The sequence below is a fragment of the Melanerpes formicivorus genome, unplaced genomic scaffold (assembly GCF_026170545.1).
Source record: "Melanerpes formicivorus ecotype bairdi unplaced genomic scaffold, bMelFor1.0.p_v2 SCAF_49, whole genome shotgun sequence".
In the NCBI taxonomy this organism is placed as follows: domain Eukaryota; kingdom Metazoa; phylum Chordata; class Aves; order Piciformes; family Picidae; genus Melanerpes; species Melanerpes formicivorus.
The window spans coordinates 4,469,003-4,496,963 of NW_027142401.1; the positions used below are offsets into that span (position 1 = coordinate 4,469,003).

Consider the following 27,961-nt stretch of genomic DNA (forward strand, 5'->3'; position numbering starts at 1 on the left):
GGAAGGTTATGAGGTTTCCTCAGAGCCTTCTCCAGGCTTACACAGAAGGTTAAGTTGGTGAAAGCCTTTATACAGGTATTTGGAATAGTTTAAACTAGACCTAAAGCTGGTACAGTTTAATTTGTTAATGAATCTCTTTAGAAGTAAGTTAACCATTCAGTCAGTTCAATAGTTGTTTTTATATATCCTGTTAGATACTTAGAGCTGGACACAGAGAAAATAAAGGCCTACACTCTTTACCTCTTACCAGACTTCTTTACAAGACAAAGCTGGACAGTGCTGTCATGAGGAAGGAGCCATACAGAAAGCCAGGGGAGGCTTGGGATGGCTGAGTGGGGGACACAGCAGTTCTGAAAGACACCGAGAACCACATCCTTACTTCCAGGGTGAAGTCACATTCTAGAAGAGGGTATTCAAACAAGGATGGGGCTGGGTACACAAGCAAAACATCATAAAATATTTATTTATTAAAAAGAAAAGTCCTTTTTTGCCTCTCAAACACCACTTGCTTTTCTTGGTTTCAGATGCAAGCTCCACAATTCCTGTACGTACCACATTTTAGATCCTAGGGGAGGGCAGAGGGGGCAGGGAAGAGGGACTGATTCAGCTAATGGATGTTTTCAGCTTCCACCAGTTGGTGCATCACATTGAGACCTCTCTACGGGTACAGTCTGCTCCTGTTCAAGGTCACGTATCGTCAACATCAGCGGTGCTGTCGTTGTCGCTGGCCACCAGGACCTCTCTGTTCTCATACGTCCAGAACCCATTCAGATCTATGAGAATGCTGGTAACAGTGTCTCCTTGACTGCTATTGATTAAGTCTTGAAGGGAGATTTTGTAAGGATCCTTAGGCTTCACCATGTCAAAGATCTCATCCTGTGAAAGAAAAGTCAAACTTGAGGAAAAGCCCCCCACACATGAACGAGAGGAATAATGGCTGCTTTGTACCCTACACAGCAGCAGCTTGGGGGAACCAGTGCCACCCCCAGCCCTTTACACACAACACAACAACAAAAAAGCTGTTAAATCCCAAACCATTTAACATACAAAGCACAATAACTGGCTACAGATAGGAGCAGTGTGCTCAGCTCCCACATCATTCTGCCCCTGTACACTGCACTGGTTAGGCCACACCTCGAGTACTGTGTCCAGTTCTGGGCCCCTCAGTTTAGGAAGGAGGTTGACTTGCTGGAGCATGTCCAGAGAAGGGCAACAAAGTTGGTGAGGGGCTTGGAACACAAGCCCTATGAGGAGAGACTGAGGGAGCTGGGCTTGCTTAGCCTGGAGAGGAGGAGACTCAGGGGTGACCTTATTGCTCTCTACAGCTACCTTAAGGAGGGTTGTAGACAGGCAGAGGTTGGTCTCTTCTCCCAGGCAGCCAGTACCAGAACAAGAGGACACAGTCTCAGGGTGTGCCAAGTGAGGTTTAGGCTGGAGGTCAGGAGGAAGTTCTACACAGAGAGAGTGATTGTTCATTGGAATGGGCTGCCTGAGGAGGTGATGGAGTCACTATCACTGGAGGTGTTCAGGAGGAGACTTGATAGGGTGCTTGGTTGCATGGTTTAGTTGATTAGGTGGTGTTGGATGATAGGTTGGACACAATGACCTTGAAGGTCTCTTCCAACCTGGTCCATTCCATTCCATTCCATTCCATTCCATTCCATCTCAAATAAGAATTTGCCCCTCCAGGGAGGCTTTGGCCTTGAAATGGCAACATGAAACTCAGATTGCTCCTATGAGCTAAGTTTTATAGAAGCTCTTGTACTTTTAAGTACAAACCCTGTCAAATGTAAAGTAGGCAGTATCAGCTTTATAAGAGGGTATTTTCTCAGCAGCCTGCCTCCATCTCCTCCAAGGGATGACCCTGTACCATAAAAAACCACACCAAGTATCTTCAAGTGTGAGGCACAGCAACATGTACTATTTTGTCTCTTAGTAAGAAAGCTGATAGAACCCTTGCACACCAGATTCATTACAGAGCAAGTGCTGAACACAAAGACATTTTCAAACCTATGAGTGGGACAAGAGACAGTAAGTATATACACAGTAAGTAAACACATACACAGCAGCCTAAAAACTACAATAAACCAGAAGCCAGCTGAGGCATGCTTGTTCAAGTATGGCACTCAGTACTGGATTCAACAACACTAACCTTGACGTCCTGAAAAGACACTGGTTCTTGTCCATGGATTTTCATTTGCTCCTGAATAGCCTGGAGAAAAATTGAAAAGTTGGGCATAAGTAGTGCCTAAGAATCCAAATTTCATTATGACCATTAGTGTTTGAGTGCTCTGCAAATGGGACATGCAGACACTTGAATACAACCACTTAAAGCCTAAGGTAGTAATACACTCAAAGCAGAAGTGTGAAATGCAGCGAAGAGAGAAGGGAAAAGACCAACCAGCAGACAGAGATTTGAAATCTACTCTGGGAGCAAACATCCAGAGTATGACAAAATGCAAGAAGCTTTTTGCTATCAAACAACTGAATTAAAAAAATCACAGTATCACCAAGGTTGGAAGAGACCTCGAGGATCATCGAGTCCAACCTGTCACCACAGACCTCATGACTAGACCATGGCACCAAGTGCCACGTCCAATCTCCTCTTGAACACCTCCAGGGATGGTGACTCCACCACCTCCCTGGGCAGCACACTCCAATGACGACTCACTCGGTGAAGAACTTTCTCCTCACCTCAAGCCCAAACTTCCACTGGTGCAGCTTGAGACTGTGTCCTCTTGTTCTAGTGCTGGTTGCCTGGGAGAAGAGACCAACCCCTTCCTGGCTACAACCACCCTTCAGGTAGTTGTAGAGAGCAATGAGGTCACCCCAAGCCAGGATAAACACTCCCAGCTCCCTCAGCCTCTCCTCACAGGGCTGTGCTCAAGGCCTCTCCCCAGCCTTGTTGCCCTTCTCTGGACATGTTCAAGTGTCTCAATGTCCTTCTTAAACTGAGGGGCCCAGAACTGGACACAGTACTCGAGGTGTGGCCTAACCAGTGCAGTGTACAGGGGCAGAATGACCTCCCTGCTCCTGCTGGCCACACTGTTCTTGATGCAGGCCAGGATGCCATTGGCCCTCTTGGCCACCTGGGCACACTGCTGGCTCATGTTTAGGCAGCTGTCAACCAGCACCCCCAGGTCCCTTTCTCTTTGGCAGCTCTCCAACAGCATCACAGCATCACCAAGGCTGGAAGAGACCTCAAAGATCATCGAGTCCAACCCGACTCTCCCAGCCCATCTCTTCATTTCATTGCTTTCATTACTTCTGCTGAATTCCAGGCTGACAGTGGAAATTAAAACCAGGGGCAAGAAGCAATTGCAGCCATCACAAAGAGATTTCCACAGGTAATGATCAGGCAATTTCAGGGCCATTTGCAATTTATATGTTGGGGTTTTTGTTTGCATTTTTTGTTTTCTTTTGACCAACAGGAAAAATGTTCTTCCTAAATGAAATCATTTCCACTGCAGATAAAACCACTGCAGATAAAACCACCGAAAACACCCTTTGAATTTTTTTCCAAGTTTGGGAATTTATTTCTTTATTTATGTATTTCCTTCTCTTTAATATTTTAAATCTTCTTAGAAGCAGCTACTGGCCTCCCAGTGGGTGTTGGTAATTTAAAGTGATCCCCTGCAGATCAGCACGCAGAAGCACACAGGCTCTAACACTATAAGCACAGAAAATGGTCTACCTGTATAAAGAGACTTACCCTAAAGAAGTAATTAAGGGAAAAGACATTCAGGTGTCCTTTGTTCTCTATATCAAGCAGTTTGAAAATATATTGCAGAGCTGCAGGCTCCTTTCTGTTTTCTAATGCAAGCACAAAGTCCAGGTAGGTTTTATAGTCCTAAAAGTAGATACAATCATGTTCATTACAATCTTCCTTCCAAATTGATTTGGCAAGCAGGAAATGTATAAGTGGCAGCAATTTCATTGTAGGGGATCAAGTCTGTTTTCTGACAAAGACAATATGAAGTACCAAAATGGCTGCAGCCACCAACATGAACAGGAAGGTTAGTTTTTTAATGACTGATGACAGGAGATCCTGCCATTTTAGAGGTGAAATAGGATTTCATATCATAGTATCACAGTATCATTCAGGGTTGGAAGGGACCACAAGGGTCATCTAGTTCCAACCCCCCTGCCATGGGCAGGGACACCCCACACTACATCAGGCTGGACAGAGCCTCATCCAGCCTGCTCTTAAACACCCCCAGGGACGGGGCCCCAACCACCTCCCTGGACAACCCATTCCAGGGCTTCACCACTCTCATGGTGAAGAACTTCCTCCTCCTCACATCCAGCCTGAATGTCCCCACCTCTAGCTTCATTCCATTCCCCCTAATCCTATCACTACCTGAGATCCTGAGAAGTCCCTCCCCAGCCTTCCTGTAGGCCCCCTTCAGGTACTGGAAGGCCAAGGATTTCAAGCATCAATTCAAATTGAAAATGCTGTACATACTTTACAACAACGTTTAACACATCTTTAGACTGCTGAACATATCCAACGGGTGAAGAAAGGCCACCTGCAAAGTTTTCATTACTACAAATTAAACATCCAGTGGCAGTAAACCTAACATTACCAACCACTGAACTTTGTTTTTCACTAGTACTGATTCTTGGTTTCCTGATCAAGATAGAGTTGTGACAAGGACAGGAATCCTTCAACCCTGTGTATATAATAGAACATAGAATAAACCAGGTTGGAAGAGACCTTCAAGATCGTGTGCAACCCATCAACCAATCCAACACCACCTAAACAACTAAACCATGGCACCAAGCACCCCAGCAAGTCTCCTCCTGAACACCTCCAATGATGGTGACTCCACCATCTCCCCAGGCAGCCCGTTCCAATGGGCAATCACTCTCTCTGTATAGAACTTCTTCCTAACATCCAACCTAAACCTCCCCTGGCGCAGCCTGAGACTGTGTCCTCTTGTTCTGGCACTGGCTGCCTGGGAGAAGAGACCAACATCCACCTGTCTACAACTTCCCTTCAGGTAGTTGTAGAGAGCAATAAGGTCACCCCTGAGTCTCCTCCTCTCCAGGCTAAGCAACCCCAGCTCCCTCAGTCTGTCCTCATAGGGCTTGTGTTCCAAACCCCTCACCAGCTTTGCTGCCCTTCTCTGGACTCGTTCCAGCAATTCAACATCCTTGTGACAAGGACAGAAATCCTTCAACCCTGTGTATATAATAACCCTGTTTAAACACCAGAGTTGTCTTGCTATTCAGAAGGAGCCTGACAGACTGGAAAAATGGGCTGGCAGGAGCCTCCTCAAGCTCAACACAGGGAATGCAAACTTCTGTGTCTGGGATGGAATAACCCCATGCACCAGTACATGCTGGGAGCTAACTGGGCTGAAAGCAGTTTTGCACTGATGGACCTGGGAATCCTGATGAACCACAAAGCTCTCAACACAAGGGCAGCGAGCTGCCCTTGCAGCAAAGGCTGCTGACAACATCCTCAGCTCCATCAGGAAGAGCTATGCTGGCTAGTCAAGTAAGGTGATAGCTCCCCTCTACTGAGCACTGCTTAGAACACAGCTGAGTGTTGGGTCCTGTTGTGGTCTCCCTTGCACAAGGCTGACAGACACACTGTTTTGAGTCCAGCAAAGGGCAATGCCCTCAATGATTCTGTGATTCTACAAAAAACTAAGACAGCAGCAGGATCTTATGGTGAATTTAGAAGTCAGCCATCTGAACTCTGCTACAAGAGTAGCAACACATGAAGTAGTAGAGCTTTCAAAATAAACAGTAGTTTTAATTGTACCTCTAGTTCAGTTACATTTCCCATTTTTCACAGCTATGGAAAGCTTACAACAAAAACAAACCACTGTGGTCTTCAAGAAGGCTTGGACAGGTTAGCTAACCTGTACTAGAGTCAAGTGTGCCACTTGCCTTTGCATCTTCTTAAAGTATTGCATGTAACTACAATGCACTGCTTACATCTATGCACTCTATGTTACTGAAGCTAGAAGAAGCTTTGTCCTAGGCTTTTCCAAAGCAGCAGCTTGCCTTTAAGCCACACTGAACTGTCTTAGCAGCAAGGTAATCACAGCATGGCTTAATTGTAATTCTCTAATCTGCTGTGTGGTCATTGCTCAGTTTAGGAAGGAGGTTGACTTGCTGGAACGAGTCCAGAGAAGGGCAACTAAGTTGGTGAGGGGCTTGGAACACAAGCCCTATGAGGAGAGGCTGAGGGAGCTGGGGCTGCTTAGCCTGCAGAAGAGGAGACTCAGGGGTGACCTTATTGCTGTCTACAACTACCTGAAGGGAGGTTGTAGACAGGCAGAGGTTGGTCTCTTCTCCCAGGCAGCCAGCACCAGAACAAGAGGACACAGTCTCAGGCTGCGCCAGGGGAGGTTCAGGCTGGAGGTCAGGAGGAAGTTTTACACAGAGAGAGTGATTGCCCATTGGGATGGGCTGCCTGAGGACGTGGTGGAGTCACCATCACTGGAGGTGTTCAGGAGGAGACTTGACAGGGTGCTTGGTTGCATGGGTTAGTTGATTAGGTGGTGTTGGATGATAGGTTGGACGTGATGATCTTGAAGGTCGCTTCCAACCTGGTTTATTCTATTCTATTCTATTTGGGTGCACATTGATAAACACAAGTGGGTTTACCTCCAGCTGCTCTTCAGAGACACTGATTATGAGACATTTTCCATCCCAATAAGCTGTTCTATTGTGAATAAAGTGAAAGTGTGTCATTACCATTTCACCATCATAGGTTAAGCACTCCTGAAAGACACGATCCAAAAACACGTTGGTCAGAGTGCCGGTGCCATATCGAGACAGCTCTTCTTTGCTGAGCATACCATTGTGATCTTTATCAAGGTTTAAGTACTGGCCTAGGGAGGAGACATAGAGGGAAAAACATAGCATACATGTATCAGCAAAGAACAGTTTCAATAGGCAAAGATAATTTACTACATTGAACATTTCATTTTCATCATAAAGTTAATGCAGTTAAGTGGGAATGTGCTAGGTCCACAACAATCCTCTACTCCGCTCTGGTGAGACCCCACCTGGAGTACTGTGTCCAGTTCTGGAGCCCCTGTTACAGGAAGGATCTGGGTGTGCTGGAACATGTTCAGAGAAGGGCCATGAAGATGATCAGAGAGCTGGAGCTCCTCTCCTATGAGGACAGACTGAGGGAGTTGGGGCTGTTCAGTCTGGAGAAGAGAAGGTTCTGAGTAGACCTTATTGTGGCCTTCCAGTATCTGAAGGAGGCCTTCAAAAAAGCTGGGGAGGGACTTTTTAGGGTGTCAGGTAATGATAGGACTAGAGGGAATGGAACAAAACTAGCAATGGGTAGATTCATCTTGGATGTTAGGAAGTAGTTCTTCCCTATGAGGGTGGTGAGATGCTCAAACAGGTTGCCCAGGGAGGTGGTGAAGGCCCCATCCCTGGAGGCTTTTAAGGCCAGGCTGGATGTGGCTCTGAGCAACCTGATCTAGTGTGAGGAGTCCCTGCCCATGGCAGGGGGGTTGGAACTAGCTGATCCTTGAAGTCCCTTCCAACCCTGACAATTCCATGATTCTAATATTCCTAAAGCATCACAAATGGACACAGAATATGGGGGAAGGGGAATTCCCATAACAAGGTGTTAAGAGTTTTACTAAGAGTAAGAGTTCTACTTAGAGTCAAGGCTCTATATACAGAGAAAGAAGCAGAAGGTTAAGAGCATATTATTTTAAACAGATCTACATGAAAAGCATGAAAAAGGAGCTAAAGGTGATGCAAGAGCATGAACAGTCAACAGGGAAGGTTACAGAGAAGTCTTGTGCCCTGTGCAAACAGCATGAAAGGACAAGGGATAAAACCATGGTAAAGAGTGACAGTGGAGAACTGAAACTCTAAAGCAAGCCAGAGATGCAGTGAAAGGGTGGCTGCAGCAGTTGCAAATATTAGTTATGTGTAGGATTTAAGGAGAAATGAAAAACCACAACAAAAACCCAGAGAAAAATAACACTAAGAATGTGACTAAGTCGTCACACAAGGCAGAGAGGACTGAAAAGAAGAGCATTCACATAAAGGAACCTACCATAAACTCTTAATGCAGAAGGAGCAGAAAACCAATTTGTTTCCTGACTTTCTTTAGAGAGTTCTTCATCCCTTAACTAAGTGAAACATAAAGTTAGAATTCAGAGAGTGCAAATTAAAACACAATAGCATATGCTAGGAGATCTTTACCTCCAGTAAGTCATCCAGGAAGCTGCAAGCTAAAATATCCTGGATCTTTATCTTCCCTGCAGCAAGAGAAGGAAAACACATTTTAACAATGGCCCAGCCAACACATCCCTCTGACTGCACTTACTTAGGAGTGGTTCTATTTAAGGAAGAAATATTCTGAACAGAAAAAAAACCACAACAAGACAAAGCCCAAACCCCTCAACTTCTAGCATCAAGGATAGGGCTGTAATTAGAGAAGTAAGATAAAAATAGCTTTTAAAACAACTGAGTCAAACTAGCCTGATACTAGCAGGAGTTATCTTGAAGCCTTAAAAGCCACAAAACTAAGTTTCTGTTAGAAAAGACCTCTAAGATCATTGAGGCCAAGCATTATCTAATGTGAGTGCTCAAAATGTAAAACAGAGGATGGAAGAGCATGCTTAAAACATTTGCTGTAATAATACAGTGCTGTGATATTTTTACACCTTCAGAAACCACTGCTGTGACAAAGCTGAGGTGGCAGAATGCACTTCTGCTGCCGTAGCTTTGACTGGTGCACAGCCTGCACAAACAGCTGTGCAAAACAACCACATTGTAACTTCACATACACATTCCTCGTGTCTTTGTAATTACCTCTGCCAGGGGCTACTGCCCACACAACTCTGAGAGATCTTGAAAACATACGCAGTGCTCTCAAGAGGGTCAACAGAGTTTTCAACAGAGTCAAGGGCACACAAAACCAGCAAACTGTTGTCTGAGGGTGCTAGATCTGTAGCAAGGGTTTGCAGCCATAGCTGCAAACCTTTTCTAAGGGCTTTGCATGGTGCACACAGATTTAATCACAGATGCACGTCACAATTAGCATTCCTGAGCACTTCCATAGTTCTGTGGATGCTCTGCCAAGCAGCCTGCTGCTAGTAACTGTGGTTTTTATTCACCTGTAACACTTACAAATTAGCTACCACTAACAATGCATTTTTATAAAATTACATCTTGTCAGTTTCTGTGAAGTAACTCCACAGCACCACAACTGGTGGGCACCTCATAGAAAATTACCTGTAGATTATTAGACCCATGTAGATACTCAGGGTATTACACACATACATTACATATACACACATACTTCTGTGGAGATTAATCTTCACACACCAGATTGCTGAACAAAAGCCTACATGCTACTGGGAAGAGAGAGAAGAAGAGGAGAGAGAGAAGAAGAGGAGAGAGAGAAGAAGAGGAGAGAGAGAAGAAGAGGAGAGAGAGAAGAAGAGGAGAGAGAGAAGAAGAGGAGAGAGAGAAGAAGAGGAGAGAGAGAAGAAGAGGAGAGAGAGAAGAAGAGGAGAGAGAGAAGAAGAGGAGAGAGAGAAGAAGAGGAGAGAGAGAAGAAGAGGAGAGAGAGAAGAAGAGGAGAGAGAGAAGAAGAGGAGAGAGAGAAGAAGAGGAGAGAGAGAAGAAGAGGAGAGAGAGAAGAAGAGGAGAGAGAGAAGAAGAGGAGAGAGAGAAGAAGAGGAGAGAGAGAAGAAGAGGAGAGAGAGAAGAAGAGGAGAGAGAGAAGAAGAGGAGAGAGAGAAGAAGAGGAGAGAGAGAAGAAGAGGAGAGAGAGAAGAAGAGGAGAGAGAGAAGAAGAGGAGAGAGAGAAGAAGAGGAGAGAGAGAAGAAGAGGAGAGAGAGAAGAAGAGGAGAGAGAGAAGAAGAGGAGAGAGAGAAGAAGAGGAGAGAGAGAAGAAGAGGAGAGAGAGAAGAAGAGGAGAGAGAGAAGAAGAGGAGAGAGAGAAGAAGAGGAGAGAGAGAAGAAGAGGAGAGAGAGAAGAAGAGGAGAGAGAGAAGAAGAGGAGAGAGAGAAGAAGAGGAGAGAGAGAAGAAGAGGAGAGAGAGAAGAAGAGGAGAGAGAGAAGAAGAGGAGAGAGAGAAGAAGAGGAGAGAGAGAAGAAGAGGAGAGAGAGAAGAAGAGGAGAGACGAGACCAGACCAGACCAGGTTGGAAGAGACCTTCAAGATCATCGTGTCCACAAGTAGCCTTGCTGGAAACATTTGAGAAGTGAAAATACTCCCACATCCTCAGCATTTTGAAAAGATGGAGCTACCTGTCCTGAGAGGATCCAGAAAGAAGAAGAATTTCCTAACTGCTGTGCAGACATAGAAGGAGTAGAAGGATTTTTCTAAACCATCCAGCTGTGGCAAAGTAGGGATGAGCTCCAAAATATAGTTTTCTAAATCCTGGAGAATAAACAAAGAAAAGAAGCTTCAAACACCACTATTGCTGCATGTTTGCTATATTCCACCCTGCCTTTGGAGTATATTTGTAAAGAGCATAATAGGATAGAATAAACCAGGTTGGAAGAGACCTTTGAGGTCATCGTGTCCAACCTATCATCCAACACCACCTAACCAACTAAACCATGCAACTAAACCATGCAACCAAGCACCCTATCAAGTCTCCTCCTGAACACCTCCAGTGATGGTGACTCCACCATCTCCTCCTGCAAGCATGCAGGGAAGAGGATGAAAGCAGGCAAAAAAAGCTTCTGCCTCCATGCAAGGAATTCTGAGGTCACATGCATGTACATGTGATGCCATGACTGAGCAGCCTGCAAATAAAGCAGAGTGTTTTATAAAGTAGATGACATTTACATGCAAATATAATGCATCCAACTGTACCTTTCTCAACTACCAATGCATAACTCCTAAGTGGATTACCCTATTGCTGAGCATTCTTTAACAGACATTTAAAGTAGAGTAGGCACTAGAGCCTTCATAATTATTCTGTGTCAACTTTCCATGAGTTCTAACAGGAGTGTGACTGTTTGAGGCTGTGCCTGTAAGAGAGGGACAGTGCTGGGACACTCCTTGTGGGGGAGAGAAAGCTGGGCCTTCTCTCTCAACCCACTACAAGGAGTAATTCAAAATCCACTCTAGTCATTCTTTTTAGTGATGGCTGCTATATCCTACTCACTCTAACCAAGCACTAATGACATGAAACCTTCATAGCTACAGTCTTTTTCAGAGATTTACCCACATGTTAAACATGCCTCACCACCAAGCATTGCTATTTATCCAAACAAACATGCCCACTCCAGCTCTATGATACAAGCTTTCATGACATAAGACTAGAAGAAATTTGGGAGTCCTTCTGCTGCTCTGTGCTTTGAGTAGACAGGCATTTAATTAATCCAGCATTTACTTACTGATTCTCTGAGGTAACCCTGTCCTGCCACGTCATATAAACTGAGACCTATTCTTGTCTGATGAAGCCATACTGGAAAACAGAGAACAGAGTGACAGTGATAGAATTTTTTGCAGTAAGAAGGCACATTAATTAGGCAATCTACAGGACAATGTGCACTGAGGCCACTGTTAAAGCACAGTATCCAAGATGGAGTTAGCATCCCACATGTTTTGCTTTTCACAGAGCTGCCTGAATGAAGGCTATCAGAATGGCAAGACATCTAACAAACAGGTCAGGGTTGTCTCTGGCTGAGAGAATAAACCAAACCAAACCAGGTTGGAAGAGACCTTCAAGATCATTGTGTCCAACCCATCAACCAATCCAACCCACCCAAACAACTAACCCATGGCACCAAGTACCCCATCAAGTCTCCTCCTGAACACCTCCAATGACAGCGACTCCACCACCTCCCTGGGCAGCCCATTCCAATGGGCAATCACAGAGGTGGATTTCAGAGGCAGGGTGAACTCCCATACCCTAGTCACCCCCCAAAAAACACCCCAAGCCTCCAGGAAAACAGCATTAGCAACCAAGAGCTAGATCTTGCTGCTGTTGAAGAGAACAGCAAGTGATTAATAAAGTTTAAAATAGCTTGAAAATAAACCAACTTCTCTTTAACACAGAAGAAGCAGCAACTAACCTTTTCTCATGACATAATTGAAAAACTGCATGATAGATATCCTCCCATAAGGATCATTATGGAGTAATTTAGCAAAGATCTTAGCTGTGAAGAACTGCCTGCAAAACATAAGCACAGTGCTGCTTCTATGCATCCGAACGCTGACAGATGCAGCTACAGCATCCAAAACCTACAGACACATTAAGATGCAGTTTGAACAATAAGGAATGTGTTCTGTTCATTCAAAACCATTAATGTGCTACACACCAAGTGGGACCCTACCAAGTAACAATGGTAAACTCAGTAAAAAGCAAGCTAGCTGGCTCTGCTGCTCATGAGAGTGATGTGGGTGTCTTTAGAGCTGTGGTTCAGTCTCATTTCTCTTTAAGTGTGATGTATTTGGTAGCTTCCAGTCTTCTATAATGATACACTTGTAACAGCCAGCCCTGAGAACTGACCTGCTTCTGGCCAAAATTCAATCACAAAGCTATGTGCACAACAGCAGTCTCCAGCAGGTGCATCAAGAAGGAATAGTCACTGTATGCTGTACACACAACATCTGCCAGGAAATTTTCCACCAGATGCTATTAGGCAAGGTTGGGCAGTATCTCTGGAAGCATTACTTCCTCTTCAGATACAAAATGTGCTGTTTACTGGCCACTAACATCATCAAAACATTCATGCTGATAAGAATTTCCTTCTTCAAAAGGATGTGGTAGCCTCTTGCAGACACATCTATCACAAGTTTCCTCAGAGATGCAAGACAACGCAGCAACTAAAGCTCACCAATAGCTACATGGCCATGATTTCATCTCACCATTAAACTGTTTCCATCTATGCTAGCAACTGGAAGTCAGAGCAGCACTTAGGTTCAGCCAAAATAAGCATATTCAAGAGAAGAAAGCCTTACTTGCATTTAGGTCCAGCCTTTTCACCAACTTTCAAGAAGTTCTCATAGTTGATCATTGCTTCTTCCCCCATCATTGGTAATGTCTGATGTTTGTCCAGTAGAAACCACAGATTCTTGAAAGACATTTATATTTGGTTGAGAAGATCTCTCTTTTAGAGAAGCCAAGGTGCTTAAGACAGAATAGCTAAGAAATGCAACAAAACCATGGTTTTGCTGCAAGGTTCTCTCAGTCAATCAGTTCACATCATCCATTCAGACAGAAAAGCAAGGAAGTGATGTTTGCACTGCTCTGAACTGGTGTTAAACACACACTCACTCTCACTCAATAGGATTTCCAGAGCCACATCCCTTTTGTCTTTGCACTGCAGTAAACCCAAACTTCGTTGGAGTCTCTCAGTGATATGCAAACAGAATCTATTTCTTCTTCTGGAACACCTAGGGAAATTGTTGGAATGTGTGGGAAAACTGGAAGCCCTTGACTTAACCCAGACATCATAACCAGGTTTAACACAGACATCATAATGAGGAAGGGCTACACTTGACATTTTCAGCTCAAGGCTATGAGGCACTTTAGTTTTAGCTAGTACTTCACAACCAGTCAATGTGCCCAAAGAGTATCACAGTATAACTAAGGTTGGAAGAGACCTCGAGGATCATCGAGTCCAACCTATCAACACAGACCCCATGACTAGACCATGGCACCAAGTGCCACGTCCAGTCTCCTCTTGAACACCTCCAGGAATGGTGACTCCACCACCTCCCTGGGCAGCACATTCCAATGATTAATGACTCTCTCGGTGAAGAACTTTCTCCTCACCTCGAGTCTAAACCTCCCCTGGCACAGCCTGAGACTGTGTCCCCTTGTTCTGGTGCTGGTTGCCTGGGAGAAGAGACCAACCCCTTCCTGGCTACAACCACCTTTCAGGTAGTTGTAGAGGGCAATGAGGTCACCCCTGAGCCTCCTCTTCTCCAGGCTAAACAATCCCAGCTCCCTCAGCCTCTCCTCATAGGGCTTGTGTTCAAGGCCTCTCCCCAGCCTTGTTGCCCTTCTCTGGACACATTCAAGTGTTTCAATGTCCTTCTTAAACTGAGGGGCCCAGAACTGGACACAGGACTCAAGGTGCAGCCTAACCAATGCAGAGTACAGGGGCACAATGACTTCCCTGCTCCTGCTGGCCACACTATTCCTAATGCAGGCCAGGATGCCATTGGCCTTCTTGGCCACCTGGGCACACTGCTGGCTCATGTTCAGGTGGCTGTCAATCAGCACCCCCAGGTCCCTCTCTGCCTGGCCACTCTCCAGCCACTCTGACCCCAGCCTATAGCTCTGCATGGGGTTGCCGTAGCCAAAGTGCAGCCCCTGGCACTTGGACTTGTTGAATGCCATCCCATTGGACTCTGCCCATCTGTCCAGTCGGTCGAGGTCCCTCTGCAGAGCCTTTCTACCCTCTAACTGACTAACATCTGCTCCTAACTTGGTGTCATCTGCAAACTTGCTGATGACTGACTTGACCCCCTCATCCAGATCATCAATGAAGATGTTAAAGAGCATGGGGCCCAGTACTGATCCCTGGGGGACGCCACTGGTGACTAGCCACCAGTTGGATGTGGCACCACCCACCACCACTCTCTGGGCTCGGCCCTCCAGCCAGTTCCTAACCCAGCACAGAGTGTAGTGGTCCAAGCCACGGGCTGACAGCTTAGATAGCAGTTTTCTGTGGGGGACGGTGTCAAAGGCCTTGCTGAAGTCCAGGTAGACCACAGCCACAGGCCTCCCCACATCCACCAGACCAAACACCAAGCACCTTGCCATAAGCTTCTGGGGACAGACAGGAGACAAACCCAGCAGACAGAAGTGGTCTTGTCAGACATCACTACTGGGCATACAAACACCATTTTCTTACCTGCAGCTCTTCATTATCCAACAGCTCTCTACTTTTTCTTTGCAGAAAGACTGCTCTAGATTCTTCTCTTAATTTCTGAAGCAAGATTTCATCTTCAGCTGGCAGCTAAAAAACATTGTGGTGTTTTAATCTTTGTACAGTGGCATCATTCACAAAATCCACATCCAGTAAGTACTCTAAGGTAGCCCTGACTTGCACACTATGATGAAGCTGGTCACCTGTCAGGAAATAATGAAATATTTACCAGAATGCTGTATGGAATCTGCTGCTTCTACAGGGGTATCACTTCCCTACTGTCTCAAACTGTTACAGTACTGCCAGGCTTATTTAAATCAGGGGATTTTTAATGTGAGAGACTGAGGTCTACCTCCTAACTGATAACCCAGCCAGTGAGTGCATCCACAGGTGCAAGACAGGAGAGGTCACTCATAAAATACCTTTGCAACTGTGATTTTACTCAGGAGAGAGTGGCACTTGGTATTTTGTGGCAGGTCTCACTCTCCAAAGTTTTAGCCAACAAAACAGACGGAAGAATGCTTGGTGTGAAAGTTCTGCCAATGTTTACATGCCAAACTGTACAGCACTACCAGAACCTGGATGATGGCATATGTAGTCATCAAATGAAACACAGGTATTTGAGAACTTCACTGGCAGAAAATCATGATCCTGAGGAATATGGCACCATGGACCATCAGACAGCAGCCGAGCGGTCAAGGTGACAAACGGCAGCGATACCAAGATATTAGACTTGTGCTCCCATATTCCCCTCATCCCAGCCTGACCAAGCATTACTGCTGGATGATGCAAGCAACACAACTATCTTATGCCTGCAAGACCAATGTCCCACCTTCCTCATGAATCAGCATCCTATTGCACCTAAACAGAAACAGGAAGCTACGTATCCATACCACTGGTATGTCAAAAGAGGACTTCCAGTCTGTAGTAAACAGCCAAGCCTACTGCCTGATTGGCAGACTATTTCAGGGCTTCTGACAAGATGTTCAGTAATTATTTGTAACTGCTGAAATCAACAGCTGTACAACCCAAAACGTTATGCTTAGCAATCCACATCATGTTGAAGTTTATCTGGATGCCTCACTTACCCTGTAGTAAAATCGTGGTATGTTTGTACACGATGCATTGCCACTTTTCCTCCCTCCTTTCCATTCCATGTAATATTTTGTGAACAATTCCATTTCTTCATCTTTCAGCTCTTGTTCACTCTTTTTGGCTGATCAACACAGAAATTGAATGTTGTACTTCAAAGAGAGTTTCAATGTAACACGGGTATTGAAAAAAAGGAGTTAATCACAGAGTTGTTAGGGGTGGAAGGGACCTCAAGGATCAGCTAGTTCCAACCCCCCCTGCCATGGGCAGGGACACAGTATCACAGTATCACCAAGGTTGGAAGAGACCTCGAGGATCATCGAGTCCAACCTGTCACCACAGACCTCACCTCACACTAGATCAGACTGCACATCCAGCCTGGTCTTAAAAACCTCCAGGGATGAGGCTGAGCCTTACACAGATATGCAGTTTAGAAACACAAATATTAGAGGGGAAAAGATGGAGCACAAACCTATCACATAAATTATACTACAGATGCACTGAGTATGTCACACATGCATTCCATGAGTACTTAAAAGTACCTCTGTCAGTAGCTGCACACACCTGATTCTCTGTAGGGTATGCAATGTAGGAGCCACATGGTTATGACTGACAAAGCTGCAGCATTCTTCTTTTACAAGTATTTAAGATACTACTTTTTGCAAGCAGCAGCATAAAACCACCATTCACTCTGTAACACAAGGGATATTCAGGGAGCACTGAGTACTGACTGGAAGTGTCCAAGGCCAGGCTGAATGGGGCTTTCAGCAATCTAGTCTACTGGCAGGATTCCCTGCCTATGGCAGGGCAGTTGGAACTAGATGACCTTTAAGGTCCCTTTCAACCCAAATCATTCCATGACTCTATGATTATACACTTGCACAAGCCTCTCTGTGAGATCACTTCTAACGAGAGGTACCAGCTAAGGCTGTCACAGGGGCATGTGCTACAAACCTGCCTTCACAGCACTAACGCCCACATGGCTCCTCAGCACTAACGCCCACATGGCTCCTCAGCATCCACAGCATCGCAGAACTGTTTTGGTTGGAAAAGACCCTTAAGATCATTGAGTCCAAGCAGTGCCTAACTCCAGCAGGTCTGGTACTAAACCATGCCCCTGAGCACCACATTTACGCGTCGTTTAAACACCTCCCAGGGTGGGGATTCAACCACCCACCTGAGGAGCCTATTCCAGTACCTGCTAATGCTTTCAGTGAAGAAGTTTCTTCCAACAACCAATCTAAAGCTTCCCTGTCGCCTGATGTAACTTGACGCCATTTCCTCTCCTCACTTGTTACTAGGCAGAAGAGACTGACACGCACCACGCTACAATCTCCTTTCAGGTACTTGTAGAGAGGATAAGGTCTCCCCTCAGCCTCCAGCAACCCCAGTTCCCTCAGCCGCTCCCCATAAGCCCTGTTCTCCTGCCGGGCCCGCCCGTGCTGTCACTAACCCCTAAGCGAAAGGCGCTTGTTTCTCCAAGATGTACCTGGGGAACTAAAGCAACACCGCAAACGCCGACGCTTGTCCCACCACCCTGACAGGCCGGATCCCGCATCCTCTGGCTACTGCGGATACCCACCCACGAGAGCATCTTCCGCGCCTCCCTCCCTCCCGCCAGGCTGGCCCCAGCACTCCGCGGCGAGCGCCGCTGCCGGCCGCCCCCGGGGCACTCACGGGCGCGGCGGGCGGCCAGGCGGCCCCGCAGGCTCCGCTTCCAGTCCATGCCCCGGCGCTGGCCGCCCCGCGCGCCCGGCGCCACGTGACCGTCGCAGTCACAGCCACAGCGCCCCGGCCGGCCCCGCGCGCGCGCGCAATACCCTGCCCGGACGCGGCTGACCGCGGGAGCGCCGTGCCCTCAATCGATATGGCGGAGCAGCCGCATCCGCCCTAACAGCGCGCGCGGCGTTACGTGCTGTCTAGCGCAGTAAGACCCGATTGGTTCGAGGCCCAGGCGCGGGAGCTTCCGGGCTGGTGCGGGGTGAGCGCCTGGGCCGCCGTGTGGTCGCCTCTGCTGTCAGCGCCTCCTTGCCGGCGCCTCGCAGCGCCGCGTCGTCTGATGGCCGCCGCGCCTGGAGCGAGGTAGGCTACATCCGGAGGCGTAAGGGCATAGCTTTCACTGAAACCGCCCTCCGTTACGCTCTGGTAGGATAAAGAGGGGACAGGGGAAGAGAGAGAAACATTCCCAGTAGACAGTGCGCTGTGAGGGTAGGGCCGCTCCGCACGCTGGGAGTTGTAGTGTGGGGGGACGCGGCGGCGGGCACCGAGCTTGGGACGTGGGGCCCTGCGGGGCGCTCCTCGTCAGCTGCGCCCGCTGCCTGCCCGGCTGCGGTGAAACTCCTGACGTTCGCGTGTACTGTAATTGCTGCCAGTGGCGTTGCTGTGCCTCGTTGGCAGTGGCGTTGCCAAGGATTTATGACTGGGGAAACGAATAAAACGGTAAACGAGAAGTTTGCCCCAGGTTAAAAAAGGTGTGAGGGAGCCAAGGCAGGAATCTCGCGTTGAGATTGCCCGAGGGGTCAGGACTAGGATTCCTCACCTGAAGTTCTTGAGATCTCTTGAACTGTGTGTTTGCTAGCATGTGAATGTAAATATGACAGGAAAACACAGAGCAAGTTACGATTTTTTTGGGTGTCATTTTTATTTTTAGGAACTCTTCTGAGTCGTCTTGGATGAAGGCAGGAAGAAAAAACCCCAGGATTTGTGCCTAGCTGTGCCAGAGTCGCCTGTGTACAGCATACTCGCTACTCATCTCTACTGTAATCAACACACAGGAATGACAAGCTGCAAGCCTGAAAAGCATCCTCTCTACCAAGATACCCTCGTTTCAGATGGATGTTCTCACAGTCTAAGAGCTTGATTCTTTTATGAAAACATGTCTTACCTTGTTTTGCTTTCATGAGAGAGAGAAAGGACTCATAGAACAAGCACTTTGCAACAGAACCTTACACAACTTGATAGCCCTTGGCCTTTTATAATAAATGCCCCTCATGCAAAGTTTATTTTCCATTGTATTACTTTGGTAGATAGAGTGAGCTAATAATTTCTTCTTGTGATGGCACTCTTTTCTCAAACTAGTCAACAGGGTTTTCAGGCTTTGCTATGGAAGTGTCGTATGTTCTGGCCTATTTCAAGATGTCAACAACTGTTGGCTGTCTCTTTCAGCATCCCCAACAGGGAAAAGTTTATGTATTTCAGTTTTGTGACATCTTCCAGGACTGCATTACCGGTGGATCCTAAAGGAACCAATGACTTTGCTACCAAGAAGAGGTCTGAAGTTGATTCTGAAGAAAGAAGAAGATGGGATGAGGAGACTAAGGAAATAGCTGAAGGGAACCTCCACTCTTCTTCTGTGACATCTCCAAAGAAGCAGTTAGTGAGTCAAGTTCTGAATAGACATAGGTTTACCACCATACAGCCTCCAGAAAAGCCATTGCAGGCTGAGGAATGGAACAGACTGAGGGAAAGCTTTTCATCACCTGAGATATTTGAAGACGTGATGCTTAACAGTATGGTCAGGTACAACAGCCCCATCGATGTGGCCAAGTCCTTGCTGACCCATGTGGCAAAGAGTCATGGTGACATTGCATATAGTTTGTTGATGAAGTACCTGGCATTGTGTGTCCAGCAGGGGAAGACTTCAGAAATCCTTGATGTGTACGATATAATGAAAACCAGATTTAAGATTTTAGAAAATGGGGCTTACAACCTTTTTATCAGGGGGATGAGTAATTCAGATCAATGGAGAATGGCTCTGACTCTTCTGGAAGAAGTCAAAAAGATCATGATTCCCTCACGGGCAAACTATGAATCCTGTATCAAAGCAGCCAGCCGGCACCGAGAAATGAACCTCGCGTTTGAACTTTACCGTGAAATGCTGGATAAGGATTTGGTCCCAACCTTGGATGTCCTGCAGGCCTTTTTTGACTCTAGCAGGGGTATGAAAGGTGCAGAGTTACAAAAAGAGCTGTTTGGTATCCTCTTTTATCTGAGAGACAACCAAATATACCCCCACAAAACGTTTATGCAGAGTGTGAAGCTATGGTTTGAAAGGTAAATAACGTTTCAGTAGCAAGCTCCATGAGGATGGGATTCACATTATTTCACAGATCAAGTCTGATTAGCATCATCTTATTTGGGTTGTTGCTTCTCCACAAGAGACAGCATGAAAAGCTGTATTTTATTTTGGTTCCAAATTAGTGCAGAAGTATCATAGTATAGTATCATTCAGGGTTGGAAGGGACCACAAGGATCATCTAGTTCCAACCACCCTGCCGTGGGCAGGGGACACCCCACACTAGACCAGGCTGGCCAGTAGAAAGTTCTTCCTGATTTCACCTGTTCTTGAAAAAAAAATTGTCTGTTAAATATTACTCATTGGAACAGAAAGTAGGAAACCCTGATGTGTCATGGCTTCCTAAAACGTCCAACTTCATCTCCTTCTGAGGTTGATATATGAGGAATACTGACAAGGTGTTAGGGTTTTTCCTGTAATCTGTTGGAGTGTAGAAGTGGTCAATTATTTGAAGATGAGATTGTTTCTCTCCTTAAAGGAAAGATGCAGCAAATTTAGCTTGGGTTAGGAGAAGATTAAACACTGTCTTAGTATAGAATAATAAGAGATGAATAATCTTAAGAGAAGGCTCTTAGTTTTAGCACAGCATTTAGCAGGTTGCAGTTTTCATGAGTAGTGATGGTCAGACTCTACCAATCGCAGGTAGTTAATGCTGCACAGGCACAGCGTCCTTCACTTGAGCCCACTGCTTGTCTGTCGTGTTGCTACATCTCAGTCCACCTATGACTCCTGTCAACTAAAAGCTTTGATTGGAGGTGTTTAAGACCAGGCTGGATGAGGCTCTGGCCAGCCTGATCTAGTGTGGGGTGTCCCTGCCCATGGCAGGGGGGTTGGAACTAGATGATCCTTGTGGTCCCTTCCAACCCTGACTGATACTATGATTTATATGAACTGCATGACTATTTCACTAGTTAGTCTGCTTGCATGGAAAATATGGCTGTGGGAATGCACTATCATTATTAGACTGTTTTGTACTGCTGTGCCCTAGTTGTTTTCCTTCCTGGGTGCAGCAAGGGAGTGGGCAGAATAGGCTTCCCTTGGGAGAAAATCTGCTGTGGGGTGCTGTCTTCCCAGTGAGCAGAGAAGGACTTACCTGCCTGTGTGCACTGTGTGTGCAGGAAGCTCAATGTAGTATTAAGTCCTTGGCAAGAAGACTGCAGTATGTTGAACAACTGTATATTGTCTTCATAGAGTGGCAAACCAGTGCTGCAAGCTGAAGCTGGACAAACTCCTGTTTGAACCTTTAGTAGTGTGTTTGTTAGAACAATTCCTGAAACACTGTGGTAGACTCCTATTTTAGAATCAATGTTGGGTGTTTTCCTCAAGGCAGTAGTGTTTCAAATATGAAGAAGAAACAAGGTTGTTAACAGAGGGATGAGACTAGATGATCTCTTGTTCCTTCTGACATTTTATTTGTGAACTTAACACAAAATGCTCAGCTTTACCTGTCTGTCCCAGTTGCTTGTGCTGTACTTGTGTATGGAACCATAGAATTGTTAGGGTTGGAAGGAACCTCAAGGATCATGTAGTTCCAACTGCCCTGCCGTGGGCAGGGACACCTCACACTGGAGCAGGTTGCTCAGAGCCACATCCAGCCTGGCCTTAAAAACCTCAAAGGATGGGGCTTCTACCACCTCCCTGGGCAGCCTGTTCCGGTGTCTCACCACCTTCATGGTGAAGACCTGCTTCCTAACATCCAGTCTCTATGCTGGTAGCTGAAAATAAAGATGCCATTTATGTGGAGTTCCCAAAGAGAAATGGAATCTGATAATTACTAGCACTGTTAGTCTTCCAAAACTATGTGGTCTGGGAGGTATCTTCTGCTGACAAAGGAAACCAATAAGTAAGCACAGAAGTGAGGTATTCAGTGTGAATGAATAGGTGTTAGTTTAAGGTTCAATTTTCCTTGCCGAGCAGCCCTACAGTGACTTCTAGTAGTGAGTAGAGCCAGATCCAATACAGGGATCTGAGTGTGCAACAAAGGTTCACACTACCTTCTGTTGTCTGTGAGAAAACTAAAGAACTGCTAAATGTAGCTTGAGAAAGGGGAAAAGAGGGCAGCAGCAGGCTGCTTATTCCAAAGCCCACAGCATGCATGGTTGTGGAGTGTGCAGTGATAAACCTAGTGGTAAAGGGAGAGGCATCTGCAGTTGCATGTTGGCATAGGTAACCTATCCTGTTTTGCATGTTGTGGGCAAGAAGGAATATTTACACCAGCATGATGGTGGCTTTGGTAGTGGTGGTGATGAAGATGACGATGTGGAGTCAAAAAGGCTTTTGGTATGAGCACGTGTTTCTTAATTTCTCAGGATGACATCTGCATGGAAATCTTGATTTCTCATTTCCCGTCTGGTTTCTGTGGTACTTCATGGATGTGTAAGGCAGCAACTGAAAAACTGCCAGTGGAGCCTGGTTACTTGTAATATTTGGGAACAACATAGGCTGAGGAGGTTGATGGTGTTAATTCTCTGCACATTGTTAAATGCTGGTTCTTTGTCTAATATTTTCAGCTATGCTAAATTGTGTGTGAGTCTTTGCAGGGTAGATGATTTTATATCTAAATGTTGACCAAAGTGAAATTATTCTTTATCTTTAATTTGGGTATTTTAAGTAAGAGTCTAATGTTTTGATTTATCTTTCCCTGTGTACATTCTAGTATACCAGGAGAGACCTGGAGGGGACACCTGACCAGTATTAAAGACAGGTAAATGCAATGTTCTGTTTAAAAGTGAGGTGCTGTCTTGATTATTCTCTCTTCATCACAGAATCACCATCCCTGGAGGTGTTTAAGACCAGGCTGGATGAGGCTCTGGCCAGCCTGATCTAGTGTGGGGTGTCCCTGCCCATGGCAGGGGGGTTGGAACTAGATGATCCTTGTGGTCCCTTCCAACCCTGACTGATACTATGATACACACTTCCAAATCATAAATGACAACACTTTTCCTGTAATACAAACTATTCTTCTTGCTTTAAAACTTGGGACAGGTTTTATAGAGGTCTCTTTACAAAATTCATTCCTGTCCTATTATTTCCTGTAAGAATTTATCATCAATTTTTGTTTAAAAACATTCATGGATTTCCTGAAGCAAACTGTTCTGGTGACATGGAATCTTGTCAGAGGCAGCACCTTTAAGAGTGTGAAAGTCATACAACATCCCACTGGTGGCTTCCTTACTTTTCTAAACAAAACTCTTAGTATGTGTTGCTATAACAAATCTCTTGCCTTCTGTGTAACCAAATGAATTCTGATCAGTCTGTGGAAGTCTTAAGGGCTATGTCTGTCTAGCAAATGGTAAACATACTATCTGGCCTTCTTAGTTCCATTTATTCGTGGCAGACATTTAGCAGCACTGTTGTAAGCTCAGCCCTACAAATTTTGAGGACACTTGGCAATTTCTGCTTACTTTCTTTGAAGCACAGAGTTTATGAATTTCACAGTATCACTAAGGTTGGAAGAGACCTCGAGGATCATCGAGTCCAACCTGTCACCACTGCCACGTCCAGTCCCCTCTTGAACACCTCCAGGGATGGTGACTCCACCACCTCCCTGGGCAGCACATTCCAATGGCAAATGACTCTCTCAGTGAAGAACTTTCTCCTCACCTCCAGCCTAAACTTCCCCTGAAACTTCCTTCTACCTTAAATAAATAAGAAACACCCCTTTCCTCTTATATGAAAATATTTTATTCCTTAAGAATATCAATCTGTGTTGTGTATATTTGAGTTCCCAAACTCCTCTACTAGAGTTGCTAGACCCATCTCTGCAGTCAATATAACTGATGTCTGAAAACTTGAGTTAAAATATCTAGAAGAATTATTTTTCATTATTTGCCTTTCCAACCACACAGCTGATTGATGTTACCTCCTCCCCTCCCCCTCTTTGCCTCTCAGTAAGGCAGTAAAATAGAAGGCATTTCTTATTTGAAAACCTTTATTCTCTCCTGTTCTTGTTTCACTGTTACTGCAGTGGACAGTGCCCAGTTTGCAACCATCAGCTGGAGGACAGCAACCTCACTGAAGAGGAGTATGATAATCTCAGAGAAAGAATCGTAAGGGATGTGATACATGGCACTGACCCTTTTAGAAAGACAAGCCCACAGGTAGGTCTTGCATGCTGTCATGTTCCTTGGCTAAGCAGGTAATACATAATTGATGTTCAGGTACTTTGAAAGCACCACAAATCTGCTTTTCTCTGCTTTAAGTATTAGCAGGCCATTAGATACTGAAGGGTCCTATGCATCTTTTTCAGTTGTGTTTTATAGAATAGAATAGAACAGAATAGACCAGGTTGGAAGAGACCTTCAAGATCATCATGTCCAACCCATCAACCAATCCAACCCACCTAAACAACTAACCCATGGCACCAAGCACCCCAGCAAGTCTCCTCCTGAACACCTCCAATGATGGTGACTCCACCACCTCCCCAGGCAGCCCATTCCAATGGGCAATCACTCTCTCTGTATAGAACTTCTTCCTAACATCCAGTCTAAACCTCCCCTGGTGCAGCCTGAGACTGTGTCCTCTTGTTCTGGTGCTGGCTGCCTGGCAGAGGAGACCATCATCTGCCTGTCTACACCCCCCCTTCAGGTAGTTGTAGAGAACAGTAAGGTCACCCCTGAGTCTCCTCTTCTCCAGGCTAAGCAACCCCAACTCCCTCAGCCTCTCCTCAATGGGCTTGTGTTCCAAACCCCTCACCAACTTTGTTGCCCTTCTCTGGACTCGTTCCAGCAAGTCAACCTCCTTCCTAAACTGAGGGGCCCAGAACTGGACACAGGACTCGAGGTGCGGCCTAACCAGTGCAGTGTACAGGGGCAGAATGACCTCCCTGCTCCTGCTGGCCACACTCTTCCTGATGCAGGCCAGGATGCCATTGGCCCTCCTGGCTGCCTGGGCACACTGCAGGCTCATGTTCAGCCTACCATTGACCAGTACCCCTAGGTCCCTCTCTACTAGGCTGCTCTCCAGCCACTCTGACCCCAGCCTGTAGCTCTGCATGGGGTTGTTGTGGCCAATGTGCAGAACCCGGCACTTGGATGTGTCTAAATCTTGACATCTTTTGTATTGGCCTTATTCTTATATTTCCAGTCAGCTGTTAATGGATAATGAAATCATTTAAATGTATGTTTTTTTTGAGGGGCTATATTACAGAATTTAAAAGGTATGGAAATATTTTATTCCCTCAAAACCTGAATTTTAAATATAGAGCTAAACCCAGTAAACCAAACAAAGCAAGACATCTAGTGTTTTGAGCCTGCAAAAAAGCAGAGGTTTTGGTGTTTTAAGTTCAGTATCATGTCTGAAGCTTCCATTGATGTGCAGAAGGATTGATTTTTTTCAGTTGTGCAGCTCTTTACCAGAAACAATAAAGAACCAGACATTTCCTTCCATCAGCTTTCACAGCCAACCAACTACCCCTCAACTTTAAAGATAAACTGTCACATGTTTTCAAAGGTCGTGGTAAATGTCTGCGCGGGCATGACCGCCAGCCGCTGCAAGGTGCTGGTGTTTCTTGCGGGCTGTGCGTGGGGCCGGGTGGCTCAGGAGCATCGGCGGCACGCAGTGAAGCTGCGCTCCGCTAGGTGGAGCCCACGGCACATCACAGGGCGGCTTCGCTCTGCCTTTGTAGGCGCTGGTGTCCTTTGGCTGCCGCTGGCACCGCAGGTACAGGAGAGGACGCCAGGTCCAGTTCTTCAGCCTTTCTGCAGACACAGACATTGTGGCCAGTGGTATCCTGGGGTGCATTAAGACGAGTGTGTCTGCCAGATTGAGGGAGGTTCTCCTCCACCTCTACTCAGCCCTAATGAGGCCCCACCTAGAATATTGTGTCCAGTTCTGGGCTCCCCAGTTCAAGAGGGGCAAGGATCTACTCGAGGGATTCCAATGGAGGGCTACAAGAATGATTAAGGGACTGGAGCACTGCCTTATGAGGAAAGGCTGGGAGCCCTGGGGCTTTTTAGTCTGGAGAAGAGAAGACCAAGAGGGGATCTAATAAATGTACATAAATATCTGAGGGCTGGGTGTCAGGAAGGAAGGGACAGTCTCTGCCTACTTGTGCCCTGTGATAGCACAAGGGGCAATGGATGTAACCAGCAGCACAGGAAGTTCCACCTTAACATGAGGAAGAACTTTTTTACTATAAGGGTCACAGAGCCCTGGAACAGGCTGCACAGTGAGATTGTGGAGTCTCCTTCTCTGGAGACTTTCAAGAGCCATCTGGATGCATTCCTCTGCATCCTCCACTAGATTCTATGGTCCTGCTCTGCCAGAGGGATTGGAGTCAAAGATCTCCAAAGGCCCTTTCCAAACCTTAGCATCCTGTGATCCAGTTCCATATCAGCAAGCAGTCACTGGAAAGGTGAATGGAGATGAACTTGGTGTATTTACTGTTGGCTGCATAGCTTAAAGCCTGCACTCTCAGTGGATTTTGAACATGGATGTAGGAGTGGAGGCAAAACAGTTGCAACATGTCAGAGATTTCCAGAAATAGCTTTGGGACTTTTCAGTTGCCTCTATGCTGTGAAACCAGATGTGTGGTGATGAAAATATGCTGCCCATTTTAGGTGTGCCAGACTGTGTGACTTCTCCTGCAGCCAGGGGTTTCCAGAAGGGAAACTAGGTGAAGAAATTGAAAATAGGATGCAAGCAACTATAATTGAGAAGGGGGGGGGGGGGGTGTTTCCATTTTCCAGTCAGTCATCTTTCTTTTTGTTTTAGAAGCTGCAATTCAAACAGAAAACATTTTCACTTTAACTTTAACTTTCTATTCCTTCTTTTCTCTTAACTAGTTTTCTTCAGTGCATCTGTGTTCCTTGCAATGAAGTGATCATTCAGGGGAACAGGCTGTTGAGGATCCCCCAGCAGGAGTCTCTTGTGCTGTAATGCATGAACTATGGAGCTGATTATCTCTGATAGGGAAATACCTGTTGGACATTGAGTCAGCTCTTTATGCACAGGTCTATTAGAATGTCATGTGATGATAGAATACAGTGAGCTGCAAACCTGCAGTCTGCTGTAGAAAGTAAACTCTTGTAACAGGATTGTCTCCTTTAGTACCAGTGTCGATATGATGATTTAAGTATGAGTCAGCAGTGCTCAGATGGCCAAGAAAGCCAATGACATCCTGGCTTATAATGGAAACACTGTGGCCAGCAGGAACAGGGAAGTGATCATCCCCCTGTACTCAGCACTAGTGAGGCCACACCTCGAGTATTCTGTTCAGTTCTGGGCCCCTCTCCACAAGAGGGACAGTGAGTTCTGGAAAGCATTCAGAGAAGGGCAGGGCTGTGTCAGGGGAGGTTCAGGCTGGATGCTAGGAAATACTTCTTCACAGAGAGGGTTCTCGAATATTAGGATGGTCTGCCCAGGGTAGTGGTGGAATCCCTGGAGGTGTTTCAGCAGCATGTGAGCCTGGTGCCTAGGGACCCTTTAGTGCTGGGTCAAGGGTTGGACTGGATGATCTTTGAGGGACCCTTTAGTGCTGGGTCGAGGGTTGGACTGGATGATCTTTGAGGGACCCTTTAGTGCTGGGTCGAGGGTTGGACTGGATGATCTTTGAGGGACCCTTTAGTGCTGGGTTGAGGGTTGGACTGGATGATCTTTGAGGGACCCTTTAGTGCTGGGTTGAAAGTTGGACTGGATGATCTTTGAGGTCTCTTCCAAGTGGATGTTTTCTGTGATTCTGTGATTTCAGTTGGGTGCCTGATTACTCTGGCTGCATTTGATTGGGAACTATGCCACTGAGCCCGAGGCAATACAACTGCTTTACTGAGAGGCAGAATCAACTTTTGCTGTGATGACTTTCATCTTACAGCTGCTCCCAGGTGCTTCTCTCAAACATATAAATGCAGTCATTTCATTCCCTTTGTGACTACTGTCCCTGATAAGCCTGAAAGGACTGTTGTGCAGGGGGAAGGAAGCATATGGGAGATGCATGTGTGCTGTCGAGAAGG

The 27,961-nt window shown here is 46.1% G+C and overlaps 2 protein-coding genes across 7 annotated transcripts in view; one reads left to right on the plus strand and one right to left on the minus strand.

The window, feature by feature from the left end:
- Nucleotides 1-444: 444 nt before the first annotated feature.
- Nucleotides 445-18,023, minus strand: PPP2R3C (protein phosphatase 2 regulatory subunit B''gamma). Of its 6 annotated transcripts, none has more exons than XM_068160366.1 (13): nucleotides 17,615-18,023; nucleotides 15,934-16,061; nucleotides 14,831-14,935; nucleotides 12,927-13,039; nucleotides 12,038-12,135; nucleotides 11,357-11,427; nucleotides 10,256-10,388; nucleotides 8,197-8,252; nucleotides 8,048-8,123; nucleotides 6,715-6,851; nucleotides 3,713-3,850; nucleotides 2,153-2,212; nucleotides 445-876 (listed from the first exon to the last, which is right to left on the minus strand). In XM_068160366.1, the coding sequence occupies exons 1-13, from the start codon at nucleotides 17,661-17,663 to the stop codon at nucleotides 688-690; spliced, it is 1,353 nt and encodes a 450-aa protein (XP_068016467.1). In that variant the 5' UTR covers nucleotides 17,664-18,023; the 3' UTR covers nucleotides 445-687. The 6 variants fall into 6 exon arrangements, with proteins under 6 accessions (XP_068016467.1, XP_068016471.1, XP_068016470.1 ...); XM_068160370.1 differs by lacking the exon at nucleotides 17,615-18,023 and adding an exon at nucleotides 17,520-17,581; XM_068160369.1 differs by lacking the exon at nucleotides 17,615-18,023 and adding an exon at nucleotides 17,427-17,503.
- PRORP (protein only RNase P catalytic subunit) overlaps nucleotides 17,818-27,961 on the plus strand; it is a 56,708-nt gene continuing 46,564 nt past the window's right edge. The window contains exons 1-4 of the mRNA XM_068160360.1: nucleotides 17,818-18,019; nucleotides 18,588-19,990; nucleotides 22,669-22,716; nucleotides 23,980-24,112. Coding sequence (XP_068016461.1) covers nucleotides 18,993-19,990; nucleotides 22,669-22,716; nucleotides 23,980-24,112 — 1,179 coding nt within the window. The 5' untranslated portion in view covers nucleotides 17,818-18,019; nucleotides 18,588-18,992. The remainder of the gene's footprint in view (nucleotides 18,020-18,587; nucleotides 19,991-22,668; nucleotides 22,717-23,979; nucleotides 24,113-27,961) is intronic.

Bases quoted from the DNA above. Each gene is read 5' to 3' on its own strand.
- PPP2R3C (XM_068160365.1), bottom strand. From the start codon at position 16,943: ATGTGGGCGTTAGTGCTGAGGAGCCATGTGGGCGTTAGTGCTGTGAAG. The intron at 12,136-12,926 runs GTAAGGCTTTCT...TATGTTTTGCAG, and splicing joins AAGGCTGGACCTAAATGCAA to GCAGTTCTTCACAGCTAAGA. The intron at 8,253-10,255 runs GTAGCTCCATCT...CTCTTGCTGCAG, and splicing joins TCTGGATCCTCTCAGGACAG to GGAAGATAAAGATCCAGGAT.